The 19,469-nt window shown below is 50.9% G+C and overlaps 1 protein-coding gene across 8 annotated transcripts in view; it reads left to right on the forward strand.

The window, feature by feature from the left end:
• ABLIM3 (actin binding LIM protein family member 3) overlaps positions 1–19,469 on the forward strand; it is a 110,038-nt gene that overhangs the window by 52,506 nt on the left and 38,063 nt on the right. For all 8 annotated transcript variants that reach the window (XM_047731399.1, XM_047731397.1, XM_047731401.1 and 5 more), the window contains 3 exons: positions 6,001–6,127; positions 9,913–10,006; positions 17,594–17,681. In XM_047731399.1, the coding sequence (XP_047587355.1) occupies positions 6,001–6,127; positions 9,913–10,006; positions 17,594–17,681 (309 nt within the window). The remainder of the gene's footprint in view (positions 1–6,000; positions 6,128–9,912; positions 10,007–17,593; positions 17,682–19,469) is intronic.

The following is a 19,469-nucleotide window of genomic DNA, read 5'->3' on the forward strand; positions in this document are numbered from 1 at the left end:
AGCAAGACGGCGTGTGAGGCAGTAGAGAGAGGCAGGCTGGGGCAGGAGCGTGAGCCTTGCTGAGGCTCCATTTACCCAGCTCTGTGGAAAGCAAATGTGTTAGTATCCAGGAGCCAGACTAGCATACGCTGTGGTGTGTAATACGTTCTCTGACTATAAAGTGAGGATGCTGTGGACTTGGAGATTTAATCTGGAAAGCACACCAAAGAGAGAGTATGATTCCTGAATCTGTTACTTCTCTTGGCTCGTGCTGTGTTAGTATACGCATCAGGGACCTCGGAGAGGTGGGACAGTTCCTTGGCTGAGTGTGGGAATCCTGTATGCGAGTGTGTCCTTGAGGAGAGGTGCTAAATGTCTCCACCATAATTCTGCAAGTCCAAAAGCAGAGGAAGGTGAAGAAGAGTGAAAAATGAGAAGCAAGTGTGCGTATAAGCAGTCTCCAGGGGGAGGACACGGGATCGTGGCTCATCTTGTTACTCACAAAGCAAAGACTGCGAGCTGTGGATCTACGGGGAATATGTTTCATGGAAGTGTTTTCTCCCGAAAGGTGGTCACTGTCCATGCTAAAAGATAACTAGAGGGGGTGCTGGGAGGTCTGCTGAGTTCCCAAAAGAGAGTCGGAACCAAAACCAGATTCAAAAGAGGACTGAGATGAAGAGTGTATCATGGAAAAAGAAAAAGGAAGAGGAAAAACCTGATGTATTTTTATCTATAGGGTGTGACCTTTCATCCCTGGAGGGTGAATAAAGATGTTCTGGAACAGCAGGAGCAGTTATCTACTCAAAATAGATCAAGAAGACGACTCGGGAACTATCAAGAGAAAAAATAACTTTTTATAAAAATAAGCATTTCCTCACCATCCTCACTAAGAGGAATCAGCAGTGGGAGCAACATCAGCTTCACTATCACAACTGTCACCACCATCACCACCACCACCATCACCACCATCACCATCACAACTGTCACCACCATCACTCCCAACACCAGCACTACCATCACAGTTGTCACCACCACCACCACCATCACCATCACAACGGTCACCACCATCACTACCAACACCAGTACCACCATCAACATCACAACTGTCACCACCACTACCACCATCCCCATCACCACCATCACAACTGTCACCGCCATCACTACCAACACCAACACCACCATCATAATTGTCACCATCACCACCACCACCATTACCATCACCGCTGTCACCATCACCGTCACCATCACCATCACAACTGTCACCATCACCACCACCATCACCATCACCACCACCACCACCATCACAACTGTCACCACCATCACCACCACCACCATCACCACTGTCACCATCACAACTGTCACCACCATCACTCCCAACACCAACACTACCATCACAGTTGTCACCACCACCACCACCATCACCATCACAACTGTCACAACCATCACCACCACCACCAATACCACCATCACCATCATCACCACTGCTAACACTGATTGACTGTTACTATTGTCAGGCAATGCACTAAGTTTTCTTTATATACATAATATCTCATTATAGTTCTATGAGGGAGAGAAAAGTAATTGTTTTATAGATGAGAAAACTGAGACCCAAAGAGTGTAAATGACTTGCCCAGAGTCACACAAATAGTAAGTAATGAAACCGGAATGTGGGACCAGGCAGTCCGGCCCTGGGGCCTCTTCCCTTCACACCCTATACCAGAGATATGACTGGCTAACAGGGAAGGGTCATGTCTTCCTGGACTCGTTATCTAAAGCAAGGAATGCTTTGACTTGCTATGACTCACAAAACCCACTCGTTTTCGTTGATCTAGATGGAATGTATGACACAGTCAAGAAAAGCTAAAAATGGCTGCCTGCAGTCTCTAGAGACCTCAGGAGACTGAGGGACTTGGGGGAACAGGTGGTAGACTCATACTTTCTGCCAGCTGAAGGTTGTAATCTTGGAAGAGAGAGGAGCACACGAGGAGCGGACAGCTGGCTGCACAGCAACCACCGCGGGGCAGGGGGTCGCTCTCCTGACTGTGCCTGTTTGTTGTACCAGACTCACGGGCTCCCGGCTGGCGCCTGAAGCTCCACCAGGGGTCAAGGCTGAGAGGAGGAGGAAGAAGAAGGAGAAAAGGGTCTTGATCAATCTGAGGACCCGCGGTATAACATGAAAAGGAAAACCACCTAGAGGAGGCATCCCAGAATCCTCAGGGAATCCACAGGCCTTCCCGGCAACAGGAAAATTCTCCTGGCCTCAGACCAGAGACAGGACCAAGCACAGAAAATGGGTCAGAAACACAAGAATGTGAAGTAAGGATGACAGCGACCATTCATTGAGCTCGCGTGTTGAGTCCTTACAGGCCTGAAAGTAGCTCATCTTCACACCAGTGCAGTAAGAGAGACAGTCAGATGAGGAAGCAGGGGCTTCGAGGTCACACAACCAGTCCCTGAGGGGGCTGGGCTTGTGCCCTCAGCCCGCCTCTCACCATTCACTCTGTCCTCCTGGCCCAGCCTCTAACCACGCCCCTGCACAGCCTCCTGAATTTTGACTCAAGTTACCTCGTCCATCGCAGACACATCACAGCAACTTAAGGAGATGGGACTCGGGACTAGAATGTGGCCGCATAGGATGCGGATATTCAAATGAGATCTATTGGAGAGGCGGGGCTTTGTGTTGTTGGCTCTAATACACCAAGTCCATGGAGTCAACAATGAAGTTGGTGGAAGGATGACCCCATCAAGCAAAGAAAAGTGACGTGTAAGGAAGGAGGGAGAAGAGAGAAACTGCAATTGTCTCTAAATATTTGAAGGCAATGTCAGGAGGCAAAGGAGGTAGTTCTTATTGCATAAAATAAGGGACATCACAAGGAGTCAGGTCTCAGCTCCATATAAAGAAGGCAGTCATGGGGCACCTGCGTGGCTCTGTCAGTTAAGGTCTGGCTCTTCTTTTCAGCTCAAGCCATGATCTCAGGGCTGTGAGATCAAATCCCACACCCAGCATGGAGCTTGCTTGGGATTCTCTCTCCCTTTCCCTCTCCCCCTCTCCCCCACTCACACATGCTCTCTCACTCTCTCTCTCTCTCTCTTAAAAAAAAAAAAAAGGGCAATCAGGACAAGAAATGACAAGTATTGGTGAGGATGTGGATTGGTGCAGCCCATGTGGGAAACAGTATGAAGGTTCCTAAAAAAAAAAAAAAACTAAAAATAGGGGCGCCTGGGTGGCTCAGTGGGTTAAAGCCTTTGCCTTTGGCTCCGGTCAAGATCCCAGGGTCCTGGGATAGAGCCCCGCATCGGGCTCTCTGCTCAGTGGGGAGCCTGCTTCCCCCTTCTCTCCCTCTGCCTGCCTCTCTGCCTACTTTTGATCTCTGTCTGTCAAATAAATAAATAAAATCTTTAAAAAAAACCAAAAATAGAAATGTCATATAATCCAGTAATTCCACTGTTGGACATTTTCCCAAAGAAAACAAAAATCCTAGTTTAAAAATACCTATAGGCACCCGTATGTTTATTGCAGTATTGTTTACAATAGCCAAGATATGGAAATGACCCAAATACTTATCAGTTGATGCATGGATAAAGATGTGGCAGATATATATCCTGGAATATTACTCAGTCACAAAAAAGAATGAAATCTTGCCATTTGCAACAATGTGGATGGACCTAGAGGGTATTATGCTAAGTGAAATAAGTCAGACAGAGAAAGAAAAATACTGTATGATTCCCCATATATGTAGAATCTCAAAAACAAAATAAATGAACAAACAAACCAAAAAAACAGAAACAGACCCACGAATACAGAGAACAAACGGATGGTTACCAGAGGTGAAGGGGAGGAGGGATGAGCAAAAATGGGTGAAGGGGAGTGGGAGGCGCAGGCTTCCAGTTATGCGATGGGTAGGTGATGGGGATGAAAGGCACAGCATGGGGAACGTGGCCAGTGACACGATAACAGCAGTGTGTGGGGACAGATGGGAGCTACCCTTGTGCTCAGTATAGCATGAGGCGTAGTTATTGAGTCACTATCGTACGCCTGAGACTGATGTAACAGTGTGTGTCAGCGACACTTCAGTTAAAAAAAAAAATCAGATAGGAAATTTAAAATGGAGTTACAAAACAAAAAAGAATAAACCTTTATAGGATACATATTTTTTTAAAAAATGAAAATGAAAAAAAAATAAAGAACGCACTTGTGACTATTTTGCCTGTCCAAAGGCAAAGGGGGCTTCCTCCATAGGGGGTGAGCTTCCTACCTCTGGAGGCAGTTAAGCAGAGGACGGTGCCTGCCTGTCAAGAATGCTTTAGGTTCCTGCATTAGGTGGGACAGTGACTAAGGGTTCTGTGAACCCTGCGCCCCTGTGGAATTATCTAAGTCTATCAAGGAGGCCCCGGACACAGGTTCAGTATGCGGGGTTCAGTCCTTGACCTCTGAGCCCTCAAGTTCCTCTGTGCTGGGCATGCGCGAGTCATGTCTATAAAAGGAGAAGGGGTGCCTGATAATCTCTAAACGATTACATTCTAAAGCCTGCGATTATTGGGATGCAGGTGGGTAGACGTTTTCCGGAAGAGTGAGGAAGGAAAAGAAATCCCAAAGCTGTTCTCCCAGCCCCTATCTGAAGGCCTGGGGCTCGAAGCATTTTGCAATGTGAGCCCCTCCCACCCCAGCCTGTGCTAAGGGATGTTCAAAAGGTGCTAGGGAGGGGCGCCTGTGTGGCTCAGTGGTTAAACCACTACCTTTAGCCTGGGTCATGATCCCAGGGTCCTAGGATCGAACCCTGCCTGGGAGAGCCTGCTTCTCCCTGTTGCTCTGCCTACTTGTGCTCTTTCTCTGTCTGTCAAATAAATAATAAAATATCTTTTAAGCAAAGAAAGAAAGGCTAGGGAGCCAAGAGGCGGGAACCGTGGGAGCTGCCTCCTCCAAGCACCTCAGTGGGGCTCAGACCCTCCCCGAAGTCAGCTGGGCACACCCCCTTCCTCAACAGGCCGCTTCATCTTCTCTCCCCGGCCTGGCTCCCAGCGGGACAGGAGGGCTTCCAGCCAGCCTCTCCCAACTTGATCTGCAGTTTCTCTTCCCCCCACCACTCTGAAGTACACATCTGTCTGGTGGTGCCAATAGAGAGGCTCGTCCTCTGGTAAACTTTGTCCCATGACCCTTTCCCCCTTCAGAGTGGGCCTGCATTCCCAGCATCTCCCAAGCACCTTGGATGCTGGCTCCCTTTCCTGCCTCCCCAGACAGGGCTTGAGCAACAGGCAGAGGGCCGGCCGCCACATTCTGGGGCCCTGGTGTGCGTTCCAGGGTGATGAGGATGGGGAGTGAGAACAGCCCCTGGTTGGGGTCGGTCTTACCAGACTCTAACCCTTGGCAAGGGGAATGTTCCGCATACTATAAGCATGTTGGGGCGGGGGCAGGCACAGGAAACTCTGTCCTCCTGGGTGCTATGAGGTCCTCTCCTTCATGCTCATCCAGTTCCTACTATGTGTTGAGCACAGCACAGAGAGTGCATTTACGCACAAAACACAGACAGGGTCCTTGTCATGGAGCATACGGTCCAAGAGCAGGAAAAAATTAGATACTGAGCTTATCCCCTGCAGCTGTGCTGCTCGACTTGACTCTGCTTGGAGACCTTCAGTAGGTCTGCAGGCTCCCAGGTGCTGCTGATGCGACCGGTGCCCAGGCCACAAATAGTAGTGCGCTTAGTTAGCTATTTGAGGGTAAGCCAGACGAGGGACAGGGTCCGTCTGTGAGGGATGAAGAGCGGTCAGGATGACAGAGAGCTTTCTGGAGGAATCCTAGCATGTCTTTCTTTCTCCCTCACATCCAGTCCTCCTGTCCAGCAGCCTGGGCTCTGGGGCCCTTGCTTCCACCTGGTAGAGCTCAGGCAGGTGCCCAGGCCAAGCTGGGAGCTGCTATGGGAAGGCCGCTTTTCAGGGAGGGGTTTACATCCCCGGGACTGAGAGGACAGCAGAGGTCATGGGCCCTGGGATGTTCTGCTCAGTGGCGTCCCCTTGTCTTTGCAGACTGCGCTGGGTGCAAAGAGGAGATCAAGCATGGCCAGTCCCTCCTGGCGCTGGACAAGCAATGGCACGTCAGCTGCTTCAAGTGCCAGACCTGCAGCGTGATCCTTACCGGGGAGTACATCAGCAAGTGGGTGTCTCCCCCTCCCCCATCCCTGCCCGGCTTCCAGGACCCCTGCATTCCACCGGCCTGCCCCAGGGGACCCTCGCCTGGATCTCCCCTGGGCCACCTCCTTCCACTTGGCCTCCAGCCACACTCCCACAGCCACAAAGAACAGCTCCCCAGCCTCCGGGCCCTTGCATGCTGCTTCCTCTCCCTGAGATGCTCTTCATGCCATTGCCACGTTTGCTCCTCCCCTCCCTCTGGTCTCTGTCTGCAGCCAGGCGCTCTCCGGAGGTCTCCTATCGTCCCTGCTGCCTCCGCTCCCCCAACCCCAGCCCTCTCGGGGTCTGTTCCCTTCATGCAGGCTCACACCATTTGCAATCATACTCTCATCCATGTTAACTTCTGACAATGACGATAACCCTAGCTACCGTTCACCAAGGGTTTATGATGTACAAAGGATATGCTAATGGCCGTGGAAGGGTTATCACGTTAAATCCCACAACTCACCGTCCCCCGCCCTCCCGTGAGGCGTCTATCCCCATTTTAAAAACTGTAAAAGCTGAGGCTTGAGGAAGTAAGTAACTTGCTCTGTGATGATATTTAATGTCGTCCTCACCTAGGCGGGGCGTCTGTTTTACCCGCTGTTGCCGTTAGGACGATGCCCACCCCTGGCCAACAATACAGTTGTTGAATGAATTGAATTGAGATGAGATACAAGGGACACGGGAAGCTATCAGCAGAGAGGACATCACCCCCCGGGGCTGCACTGGGTCCCACAGGAGGAGCCCCGCCCCCCCTTTCCTCCAGACTCTAATGACCACATTCCCAAAATCAGGAACCAGAAAGAAGTTGACGGCCACAGCCCCTCACTGCGCTGATGCTGTCTGAGCCAGACACTGCTGAGGCGCGGGCTGACCCACAGCCCGGAGAGGGCAAGCACGTAAAACCGTAGCGTGTCTGGGTTTCTCTGTCAGGAGAGCTATTGTCTAACAAGGGAGATAAACTAGATACATAAAAAATCACGGCACCAGGACTTAGGTGATGGGGAGCTCAAGGGTTTTGTTCTTTCAGACCCTTTGGATTATAAGCAACAGAAAACCCAGTTCAAACCCACTTAAGCAAAAATGAGTTTATTGGCTCAGAAATGGGAAGGCCAGAGGCCTGCTGACTTCCAGCACGGCTGAATCCAGGGGCTTAAAGATGTTACTGGCACTGCGGAGGTCTCTCTCTCTCTCTCCCCTTCTACCCACCCCTCAGCTCTCCCTTCCTCTGTGTTGGATTTATTCTCAAATAAGCCCTCCCCCCAAGGGTATTAAAGATGATCACCAGCATCTCAGGGTTTCATTCTACCAGTGTAGCAAGCCCAGCACAGAGACAGAGGCCCCTTTCCCAAGGACCCCAGCAAGAGTCCCACGGTTGTCTCTGATGTGGCCACCCTTGGGTCACACTCCCATTCCTGACCAATCACTGGCCAGGAGGACGTGACTCCTAGAGCCAGAGAGCAGCCCTCTGTGACCCACAGTAACTGTGAGTGGGAAGGAAAACCGCGAGGCTATGGGCAGAAAGGGGACACAGATGCAGCCAGACAGCACTGTCTGGGTCAGAGGTCCAAGTGACAGTCTCAGATTATTCTGAGAAAGAAAGGAGCACTTCTAACTAGCAGGGAGTGAAATCTGGAATCTGGGAGAGCTTCATGGAAGAGAGCACTCTTTGAGCCAGACCTTGAAAACGAGGGTAAGATTTGAAAACACACAGAAGGAAAGCTTGTAGGTGGAATGCCCAGCCTGGGCAAGGGCGGGCTTACACACCCATCGTGTCTGCCCGGAGCTCCGACGTGTGCGCAGGTGCACCACGGTCCCAGGCTGCAGAGGGGAGCTGAGGTCACGGCACTGAGAGCTTTGAAGGCCATGCTAGGAGGAGGTTGGCATCTCACTCCGTGCCTGCCAAGTAAGAAGTGCCCTTACTGAGTCTCCAGCCTGGAGTCCTTGAGTCTGTGAGCCTCAGCCGGGGGTGTGGGGTTCACGCAGAGCTCCTCTCAAGAAGGCCCAGCCCTCCTAAGGCCTCTGCAGCCTGGCGCTGAGCTCCTCATCTGGCTGCTGGTGCAGTGGCGGGGGCAGAGAGACACCGCCTTGGGGATTGACGACGCCTTGGGTTGGCAGCCCAGCCTGGGTGATCTTGGCAAGGGACTTAACCCTTTGGAGTCTGTTTCCTCGTTTATAAAAACAGGGATAGGAAGACCTACCTCACAGGGTGGTGCCAAGGCTGAGACAGCACCCTCATAAATGTCTAGTGAATACAAATTGGACCATCTCTTTCTTTTTAGAATCAGGGCTATTTCAAATTATCAAAGGCCTCCTGACCCCGGGGCCAAACAAGGCGGGATTGGCATGTATACACAAATTTTGCTGGCTCATTGTACCCACCTCCTGACCAATGACTTTCTCCCTGAGCCAAGTCATCCTCCCACACCCGTGGAGGGCAGAGGGTTGGCAGGGGTGGGAGGAGGCTTGTCTCAGGGGCCTTTAAAAAACAGTCTGACCACTGGCCTTCAGGAGAACACACGCTTCCTGCCTCTCGGGGCGGGCTCCAGCAATCCCAGCATGGCAACAACTTAGAGATGAAACAAGGACATGCCTGTCCTTCGGGCCTCTCTGTGCCAGCCAGTTCTGTGACACCCAAAAGTGGGGGAGGCGTCCCTCTCTCCTCAGGGACGTCTTAGCACCACAGAACTGTGTCGTCAGATCCGGTCCTTAGAGTCAGGCAGGGCCCAGAGCTGGGGTGAGCTGTCTGATGCCCCCAGCTACCTCCATGTCCACCTTGAAGGCCCCTCTCTGCCATCACGGGGTTTCTTCTGCAAGCCATTTGCTGTGTGCTCATGACAGGCCAGGCCCTGCGCCTGAGCCCCGGGGCATATGGCAGCCATGTCCTTCAGGCCACATGACCACCTGGGGCCAGGGGAATGGGGGGGGACCAGAGCACCTGGGTTTGAATCCAGCTTTAGGTCCTCTGAGTTGAGTTTTCTCATCAATATGCTAGAGGGAGAGGGATAGTTCTGACTTCCCAGGGCTGCCATGAGGATTCAATGAAATAATCTATGTAACACCCCATCGGAGGGCCGCCATATACCGGGCCATCCATGTCAGTGGCTGTTAGTAGCAGGGGGCAGTGTAAGAATGATTCACAATAATATTATTACTGCTTGATAAGCACATGGGAAGGGGTTAGGGTAGGTTCCTCTTATCTCCTGACCTGAAGCGGTTAGATGATTCACTACAGGTAAAATTTTTTTATCAGGTGAGGAGCCCTGAAGGCTATGCCCAAAACTTGACCCCATTGATGACCTCCTGGAAGGGGTTGGGAAGAGGGGGAAGACTTCTCCCTTTATGTCTTTGTAAGGTGCCAAATGCAAATACTACCTATTCTAAATAAAATAAAACTTCATACATTTTTGCAATGCATTTTAAAAAGAGTCCTTGGAGATAAAGAGAAGAAAGTGGATGTGGAGAACTTGTGGGAGAGAAATAGAAGGGGACTAGAAGAGGGATCTCCATGGCCAGCAGCCCAGACCAGTGGTTCCCAGGTTCACCTGGGAAGTTTGTCAAGAGGCAGATTCCTGGGCCCCCCTCCCAAGGGTTCTCTGATTCCATAGATCTGAGGGGTGTCTGGGGAGTTTGCATTTTTAACAAGATCCCCCAGTGTTTCTAATCTCGATCCAGTCATCACTGGCTGCAGGTCCAGGAACTTGCCTATGACACCCCCCCATGGACCACCCCCCAGCCTCCTCTCCCTGTGTGCATTTCCTCTCGCAGGGATGGCGTTCCATACTGTGAGTCTGACTACCATTCCCAGTTCGGCATCAAATGTGAGACTTGTGACCGGTACATCAGCGGCAGGGTCTTGGAGGTGAGTGGGTTCAAGTAACTGGGAAGGTGTTTGTGCGGGATGGCCTATGACTCCAAAAGGTCATCACCGAGGACCCCTCCTTCCATAGCCTACCCCACCCCCACTGCCATGAACTCAGCTGAGTTTGCTCCCTGACTTGAGTAGATAACTTTGCCTCTCTGGGCACCTCAAAAATGAGAAGCTGGACAAAATTATTCCTGGCTCCAAAAATGCTGTGCTGGGACTATCAGTGTCGTCTCTGAACTCAGACCCAGATAGATCACCACGGAGAGACAATTGTGGTTTTCTTCCCAGCCCTGCTAAAGGATGGAAGCCATTTTTAAGTTTTAAGCATTTGGTAAGGTGCTGATCTAAGAACCAGCTTGTCTAGCGGTTGGCTCCCTGGCTGGTCCATCGCCATGACAACAGCTGTCCCCTGCCTCTGATGACCAGCTCACTCTACCTTTAACAGGCGACCCGCAGCTGACCCCCTGCCCTGGCCCCCTGTCTGCTGCCCTTCCAGGCCTTCCTTCCACACCCTGTGGGTCCAGAAAGCTTCCTATGCTTTGGGACCATCCACCTTGAGGAATTAAAAACAGGAAAGAGCTTGGTACAACAGACGAACAATAGCCTAAGAGCAGGAACAATCGGGGTCGGATATTGACTCAAGGGCTAACTCATGCTCAGGTTCACGGTGAGTGTCTTTGCCTCTCCAGGCCTCAGTGTTCCCTTCTGGCGGTGGCTGGGGGACAGCAGACTGGGGCAGCTCTTACGGGCAGGCTCATCAATCGTGTTACAGGTGGCCAGTCTGTGGTGGTGACCTGCAGTCTGCACTGTGTTGAGAAGGATTCTGCAGCCACCTCTGGGCCCAGCAGGAGAGAGTGTCGAAACCAGGGAAGGAGGAGCCCAGGAGATGCCCTGAAGCTGAGCCCCAAGGACGAGAAGGAGACTGTCTGGGGATGCGCTAGGAAAAGAATAGAACTTGACCCCTTCAGGGAACAGAGAAAAAAGCCAGTGTTGCTGAATTATGTAAACTGAGGCTCAGGAAGGATGGTCTAGCACACGGGGCTTACCGCATAGGGCTTTGTAGCCATTTAGGAGTTGGGATTTTGTGGTAAGCGCAATGAAAAGGTATTGGAGAGTTTTCAACTGAGGAGCAACGGTGTTAAGATTGTAGGGATTCCGAATAAGATAAAGGCACAGAGCTGATAAACCATGAAAGCTTCCCAGGGAGCAATAGGAGTGAGGTGTGGAGGAGAAAGCAAGCTATAGGAGCACAGCTAAGGTGTTGGCCCTGGTTTCCCAGGGCCCCATTCCAGGGTGAGGAGTTTGTATGGGATTCATTGGGCAACAGAGTTTGTGGAAAGACTGAGCATGAGTGACCCACTCAGAGCTGCTCTTCAAAGGGGGATGATGTAATGGACACAGGTTACATTCAGAGGAAAGAACCTGGAAGTGGGAGACCAGCAAGGAGGCCATGACACCGCTGGCAGGACTGGAGACCTGTAGTGGCAGCAGACAGAGAACCCACCTGCCTCCCGAGTGATGGCAGTGGGATTCCCACAGCTTTGTTCTGGGGCCACCAGTAGACATAGGGTTTGAAGGAAAAGAAGTCAAAAGTTGGGGCGCCTGGGTGGCTCAGTGGGTTAAGCCACTGCCTTCAGCTCAGGTCATGATCTCGGAGTCCTGGGATCGAGTCCCGCATCGGGCTCTCTGCTCAGCGGGGAGCCTGCTTCCTCCTGTCTCTCTGCCTGCCTCTCTGCCTGCTTGTGATCTCTCTCTGTCAAATAAATAAATAGAATCTTTAAAAAAAAAAAAAAAGTTGTACCAGAGCATCAAGCCTGGATGGGAGAAAGTCTGGTGCTGCCCCCTGGGGAACTAGGGGCGGCTGGGAAAGGAGCTGATCTGGGCAGTAACAGCAAGTTCCATCGGAGACAGGTTGTGATTGAAATTCCGGGAAGGCTTCAGGAAGGCGGTCAGAAATGTGGAGCAGAGCTCAGGAACACAGCTCAGGCATGGACGGGATAATCTCAGAGAGGCTAGGATTTGAGGAAGCGGCAGCACCAGGGGAGTCACCCAGGATTGAGAGAGGGAAACAGAGGAAGAGAGGGAGGAAGAGGGAGGGAGGAGTGAGCTGAAGGCATCCTGGGGAACAGGTGGCACAAGGAGACTGAGGGGTTGTCAGAGAAAGAGGAAGAGCAGTCAGGGCTATGGGATGAGAATGGAGCGCTTCAGACAGCGCTTCAGAAAGGAGGGCAAGGTCCACCAGCCTTGGCCAGATTCTGTGGAGCAGGTGAGGTCTATGTGGGCTGGGGAAAAGCCAGGAAGGAAGGAGGCCTTCCAGAAAGTTTCAAGTCTGCAGGATTAAAGAGGAGAGGCATCTACACCGTAGTGTGGGTAAAGGGTCTATGGGATGAGAGATCATAAAAGAAGACTTTTTTTTTAAGATTTTATTTGAGAGAGAGAGAGAGAATGAGCAGCTCCCTGCTGAGCAGGGAGCCCCAGGCAGGACTTGGTGGAACTTGATCCTGGGACTCTGGGATCATGACCCGAACCCAAGGCAGACACCCAACAGACTGAGCCACCCAGGCGCCCCAAAGCAGACTTTTCTTTGGAAAAGGAGGAAATCTGGATCACATGCAGGGCTGCAGACGAGAATTCATCGTGGCATTTCCAAGTGGCTTTGAAACTGTGTCTGCGGTGGCTGTCCTCTCCCTCATGTTATTGGGTTTAGCATCATGGGAGCCTCCTCTTGGGCTGCTGTTGTAACCAGCTTTCTATTGATTCCAATTATACGAGGTTCCATTAGCATCGTGGACTTATTGATTTTTTTTTTTCCTTAGCGCTGGAAGAGACTTTTAGCTATCAGCTAGTTAACCCTCCTCGTTTTACAGATGAGAAAAGTGAGCCCTAAGACCTGTGATGTTATTCCAAGGTCATACACAGCGTTTCTGGTAAAGCGAAAGCTAAAAATCTAGAACTCGAAATTCCTGTATCCCATGACACATGCCCACAGCTCTCAGCCACTCAGGGGTTGGTCTTTGAGGTTTCGTGATGTCATGAGATACATGGTTGGAATGAAACAGATTTGGATTCCAATTTTACCACTTCTAGCCATGAAACTGGAAGCAAGTCACTTTCTCTGAGACTTAGAGTCTTTCTCTATCCTGTCGAATTCTACTGTCATTCAACTTCTCATGGATATGTTAGTGTGAAATAATAGAAAGTAAAGCTATTGGTCTCTGTCCCCAGTTCCTGGCACAGAGCTACTAAAATCTCTGCAATTTCCTAAGTGTTAAGAGCACTAGGAGCATGTGTTGTTCTAATATTAGTCTTTGACCCTGGTTCCTGATGCAGAGTTCCTAAATCTCCTGGAATTTCCTGGGTGGGTGGTGATAGGAGTGTCTTTTGTGAATGAGGCTGGATGGGGTCCTGGAGGGATGGGAGCTGATCACCAGGAAGACCAAGCCATGATTGGAAGCTTGGAACTTCCAGCCCCATCTTCCATCTTCCAGGAGGGGAAGGGGGAGGGGCTGGAGCCTGAGGTAATGGGGGATCACACCTAAGTGATGAAGCCTCCATAGCAGTCCCCAAAGAATGGGGTCTGGAGAGCTTCCGGGTGGCCGAACCTGTGGAGGTTCTGGGAGAGTGGTGGGTCAGGAGGGGACATGGAAGCTCCAAGCCTCTTCCCACACACCTTTTCCTACAAATCTCCTCTAGCTGGATGCTCATCTCTAACCTTTATTGTAGGTAAATGTGTTTCCCTGAGTTCCATGAGCTATTCTAGCAAATTATCAAACCCAGCTTGGGGGGCATGGGGACCCCAATTTATAGCCAGTTGGTCAGAAGCAACCGGGGTCTGACAACCTGGGACTTGGGTTGGCATCTGAAGAGGCAGCCTTGTGAGACTGAGCGCTTAACCTGTGGGGTCTGACGATCTTTCCAGGTAAATAGTTTCAGAACTGAAGTAAGCTGTAGGACACCCAGCTGGTGTCTCAGAGAATTGCTTGGTGTGGAAATCCAGCCCCCAACACACATCTAGTGTCAGATGTCTTGTGAGTAGGGTAGTCATGTGAGAGTAAAGGACACATACAGGAGTATCTTTATAGGTAGTCAGAACCTTTTTGGTTGCAAGTGCAGAAATTATACTGAAATGGCTCAGGCCAAAATGGAAATTTATCAGCTCCCATAATAAAACACCCAGGTGGAGGGCTTGCTTCAGGCACACAGCTAAATCCAGGACTCAGACGAATGCATTTGGAGTATCTTGCCATCCTGGCTCCACTTCATCCTGTGTTGGTTTTATTCTCAGGAAGGCTGTCCTTCATGATGGGAGAGTTGGACACCAGCCGCTTTAGGATATAAGCCTATCAGACAGCATCTCCAGGGGAAGGAGAGCTTCTCTTTTCTCATAGCTCAGCTTGGGACTGGTTCTCACTGAACAATCTCAGAGCCATCTCCAAACCAATAGCTGTGACCAGAGAATTGGAATACACTTATTGGTGGGGTCAGCCCTGCTTAACCACATGGACTGATGTGGGGAATATGTAGGACCACCTGGGTAAACCCTGGTGCTCTTTCTGGAAGAAGAGGGAAGAATATTGGCCAGGCAAAAAACACTTGCCCACTACAGGGCCCAGGGCATATGTAGGGACACAACAGTATGTAATGAAATTTCATTTCCCCTTTCCCATTCCCTCCCTAGGCCCTTCCTCAGTGACAGAGCTCAACACGCTGAATGACAGTCACACTCCCTCCTTCCTTGTCTGTGTCCTCTCCAAGGAGAGCCAGAATGCCCAGTACCACCTCTCCTGACCTTGCTCTGATTCTCAGCCTCTCCGATATGCCCCGTTTTTCTGCACTATTTTCTTGATTTCTGTTTCTTAACAGATTGTCCCATCTTAACCTCACTGACTTGGTTTCCCTTAATCGGTGCCAGCTGTTCTGGCAGCCTCCCTCCCAACTTGCTTCCAAGTTGTCACTCTGATGGTGCACAGCGTCTCTCGGCCTGGGTGGGGTGATGGGGTGCGACATTGAGGAAGATGCCAAGCTTGGTTTTGCCAAGGCGCTGTTGCCTCCCTGGAAAACAGGTCTATAATTGAAATGAAAAAGAGACACAAAGTAGGAAGAGGCTACTAATTAAACCGATTGTCCTTGTCATGGTAGGAGAGGTTCAGTCCCACGACATACCAGCTTGGGAAAATAGCAGGCTTCTCCCAAAGTTTGAACACAGTTTGCTTTGGTGATGATAAGGGCATTTCATCGTTGCTGGAAGCCACACAAACCAGAGCAAATAAGGAACACTGGAAATTTTTTTTTTTCCTTTTTGAAAAATCTGCCCTTTCTTCATTCTTGCTAAGTTTTTAGAATAAATCAAGTATTTCGAGAATAGAGAAGCCCATGCCTACCCATCCACCCCCCCCCAAAAAAAAAATTCAGAAATAAGCCTTCGGCGTTATTCAATTGTAATTTTTGAACTGGAAAAGGAACCCATTAGCATCCCACCAGACTGGGAAGGGGCCTATAACAATTTTCCAATATCCATTAATTTTCTGCAGGCATATCCCCCCAAATTAAACTTGCCCTAACATGCAGAATATACACTTGACTCTTAAACAACACGGGTTTAGGAGCACTGACCCCACACAGTTGAAAATCCACGTATCCTTTTGACTCTCCAAAAACTTAACTACTAATAGCCTACTGTTGACTGGAAACCTCACCCATCACATAACATCGATTAACACGTATTTGTGTGAGGTATGTCTTATATACAGTATTCTTACAATAAAGTAAGCTAGGGAGAAGAAAATGCTATAAAGAAAATCATAAGAAAAAGACAGTGCAATTACAATGCTGTATTTATAGAAAAATATAGTCACCTGTAAATGGACCTACACGGTTCAAATCCATGCTGTACAAGGGTCAGGTGTACCTTCAAAACAAGCCCCTCCTTCCCACCCTATCGCTGAGCTGAGTTCCTCCATATGGAGAGTCTGGAACCACCACTGAAGGACCCCTACATGCCAAGTCTTCTGGGCTTGGATTGTAGTATCAGAACAGTCAGCATAGAAGTGAGTGCTACACGGGGGACCTGCACCCCAACACCCCCACCCCCATAACCTCTCCTCCAGGGGCCAGTATTGCTACCAGTTTCCAGTGACACCTAGAGGTGTAACCTTCTCTGAGGCTCTTTCTTCCCCCATAGAAGAATTTGCGCTGCAGTTGGAGGGGAGCGCCTGGGTGGCTCAGTGGGTTGAGCCTCTGCCTTCGGCTCAGGTCATGATCCCGGGGTCCTGGGATCGAGCCCTGCATCAGGCTCTCTGCTGAGCAGGGAGCCTGCTTCCCCCTCTCTCTCTCTGCCTGCCTCTCTGCCTACTTGTGCTCTCTGTCTGTCAAATGGATAAATAAAATCTTTAAAAAAATTAAAAAAAAATAAATAAAGTAGTTGGAGGAAAGGAAAGTGGGGATAGTCAAGGGGGCTCACCAAAACAAGACTGGGGTGAGCTGGGGGATGGGGCAGAGACACTGGGGTGCAGCCGTCACAAGCCTGGAGCCTCACTGTCAGCAGGTCCTGCCTTTGTGGGGCCCATTATTTGTCCACTGAGCCCTAAAAGCCTGTCTTTCATGTGCCACTCTCAGAAGTTTTGCCATGTCTATGGACCTTACCTAATACTTCCTTACCTAATACTTTCATTGGCTTTAAGTTGGCTCACTTACAAATAATAAATAAATAAATAAATAAACAAACAAACAAACACGTAATAGGAAAACCAAAATCGCTTCCTATATTGCCAGTAACCAAAATAAATATATATACATATATATATGTGTATACATATATATATATATATCTCCTCTAATCTCTCTCTCTCTCTCTCTCTCTCTCACACACACACACACACACACACACAGCTCTAACTGGATTCTACTGCTTATGGAGGTGCCAAGCCTCAAACCTATACTCATTCTGAGAAAGGTAGGTTAGTAAGTTTCCGACAAATGTTAAAGACACAGTAGCGCCAACTGGTACTCTCGATTCCGCTGACTTGGTTAGAAAAGCATATGACTTGATCTCAGGGTTGTGAATCTAAGCCCCATGTTGGGTGTCGAGATTGCCTAAATAAATTCAATTTTTTTTAAATGGAAGCATTGAAAGAGGATTGAAAAGAGTTCCTGTTCTTCATTGATCCAATGTTATTAAATCCCAGGTCCCTGTACCACTCAGAGTCACTCTGGTACAGCCAGTGATAAAGGTCCCATTCTTGGGGAAATAATGAGATGTCCTCCAAACAAGATTGTTTCCTCATCTAGAAATGAGGAGGTGGGACCAGTGGACTCCGAGGGGTCCTTCCACTGCCAAAATAGAAGTGCAGGTGTCCGGGGAAGTCCCCTGAACTACCTTCGGGGTCCCACGGCATAGAATCACCAAGCATCCTGGGTGGGTTTTTAGATGGTTCTGGGCTCCTCTGGGTAAGACTCCCAACCAACCTTAGGGTCACAAAGGCACCAACAATGCTAACGTGCCTAGGAGATGTTCAAACCCGACCTGCCCTGTGGACAGCAGCCCCAGCTCTGACCTCCTCTTTCCTCTCTCGATCTCCACAGGCAGGAGGGAAGCACTACCACCCTACGTGCGCCCGGTGTGTCCGCTGCCACCAGATGTTCACGGAAGGCGAGGAGATGTACCTCACAGGTAAGTAAACCAGACCTTCTGGAAGGCATCCCTGTCCACCCACGTCTGTAAAGGAGAGACCATCTCCTTCATTTCAGTGTTATCTTTGTTTTTGGCTTGTCCTCAAGACTGCAATTAATTCGCCCCACTCTGGGTGGTTTGGGAGAGTTGCTGTTGTGGCTAATGTGAAGTGACATGTAATCTGCCTTCGGTCCCTGTGCGCCTCCGCCCGCTGCTCAGCTGGCCTGCTTCCCGGGCCATGCTCTGAGCAGACTCTCCTGGCTCCGCCCAGGGGGCGGGAGCAGGAGCAGAACCAGGCTGAGGGGTCAGAGAACCCTACAAAGATGGCTGTGTTGCAGGACGTCTGCAGCATCATGGCCTCTCCCCCACCTCCCTCTCCCGCCCCCCACAACACAGAGCACCACAGCAGACTGCCTGGGGCTTCCCGCAGACTCTCGGGGTACACCAAAAGGAATGGAAAGGAACCAGCAGTCTCCAAGAAGTAAAGAGGGACTGGTCCCCCTCTGCCCCCTCCCAAGGCCTAGCCCTCTGGCCCCAGGCTTCTTGCAAGTCGGCCTGTTAGTCCCCAGGCTCTGTTTTCTGCTCCAGCCTCGGCCCCGTCCATCCTCCCAGAATCTCGTAGTGTTCTCGGCGGATCCCTGTCTTCAGGGCCCCTGGCTGCCCACCACTGTAGGTACCCTCTCACCGAGGTCTCGGACTGCCTTTCCACTTCTAGCCCTGAATAAACCCAACACGTCGGCTGTGAGAGCCCGCCTGCAAGTGCTTCTCTGTCCACTCAGCAACCATTTCCTGAGACGCTACCATGTGCGGGCTCTGTCCCAGGGCCCCTAGCGAGTTCCAGCCCCAGCCCCTTGCAGCGGAAGGGGCCACAGTCAGGAATCCCACAGATAACCGGCCATCGCGATAAGCTTCATGAAGGGGGGAGGTATGGGACTCTGAGAGCCCTCATGTGTGGGGTGGGCGTTGGGGAAGATGCCCTGAGGAAGGGTCAGGATCCGGGCCCCGAAGGATGTTGAGCTAAGAATCGCCCCCTGAGGGGACAGAATCCACCAGGCTCTAAGGCGGGTAAAGAAAGCACAGGTGTGGGGGCCATAGTGGGGGGACGGGGGGAGTGAGGCCCGGTGGGGGGCAGGGGCAGACAGGGAGCTCATTCCCTGCTGCATCCTCATCCTCATTGTTGCGCTTTGCTCTCCTGCCTGCTGGCTCACTCCAGTCTCCCACGCCCTCCTCTGGAAGTCCTGCCATTCTAGGCCGAGGTGGGTCACTCCGGACTTCACGATCCCCTCTGGTGCCCCCAACCCCACCCACAACTTACACACTCCCTCCTTCCTGGTCCCGCCAGCTTGCTGTGGAGTCCTCGGCCTTCTCCGGGAGACTGTTTGCTCCTGACATGGACCCCACTAAGTCCTCACTCTACAGGGGATCATTGTTGGCTGATGTGTGAGCTAAGAGAGCCCTTCCTCCACATTTCCCTTCAAAGCAGGACTAAGGCCAGGGAAGCAGTCACAGAGCGTGTGTCTTCCTGTCACGCTAGGCAGTGCGTGCTTTGCCTAGAACAGGGTTTCTCAACCTTTGCACTGTTGACACTTTGGGCCAGAAAAGTCTTTGGTATAGGGACTGTCCTAGGCCATGCTTGGTGTTTGGAGGCACACCTGACCTCTACTCGCTCAATCCCAACAACATACTCCTTCCGGTTGTGACAACCCAAAATATCCCAGACATCCGCCCTGGGGAGGCAAAATTGTTCTCGGTTGAGAACCACTGGCCCAAAGATAGTCAAGAGAATCT

This window comes from Lutra lutra, chromosome 5, assembly GCF_902655055.1.
Source record: "Lutra lutra chromosome 5, mLutLut1.2, whole genome shotgun sequence".
NCBI classification, from domain to species: domain Eukaryota; kingdom Metazoa; phylum Chordata; class Mammalia; order Carnivora; family Mustelidae; genus Lutra; species Lutra lutra.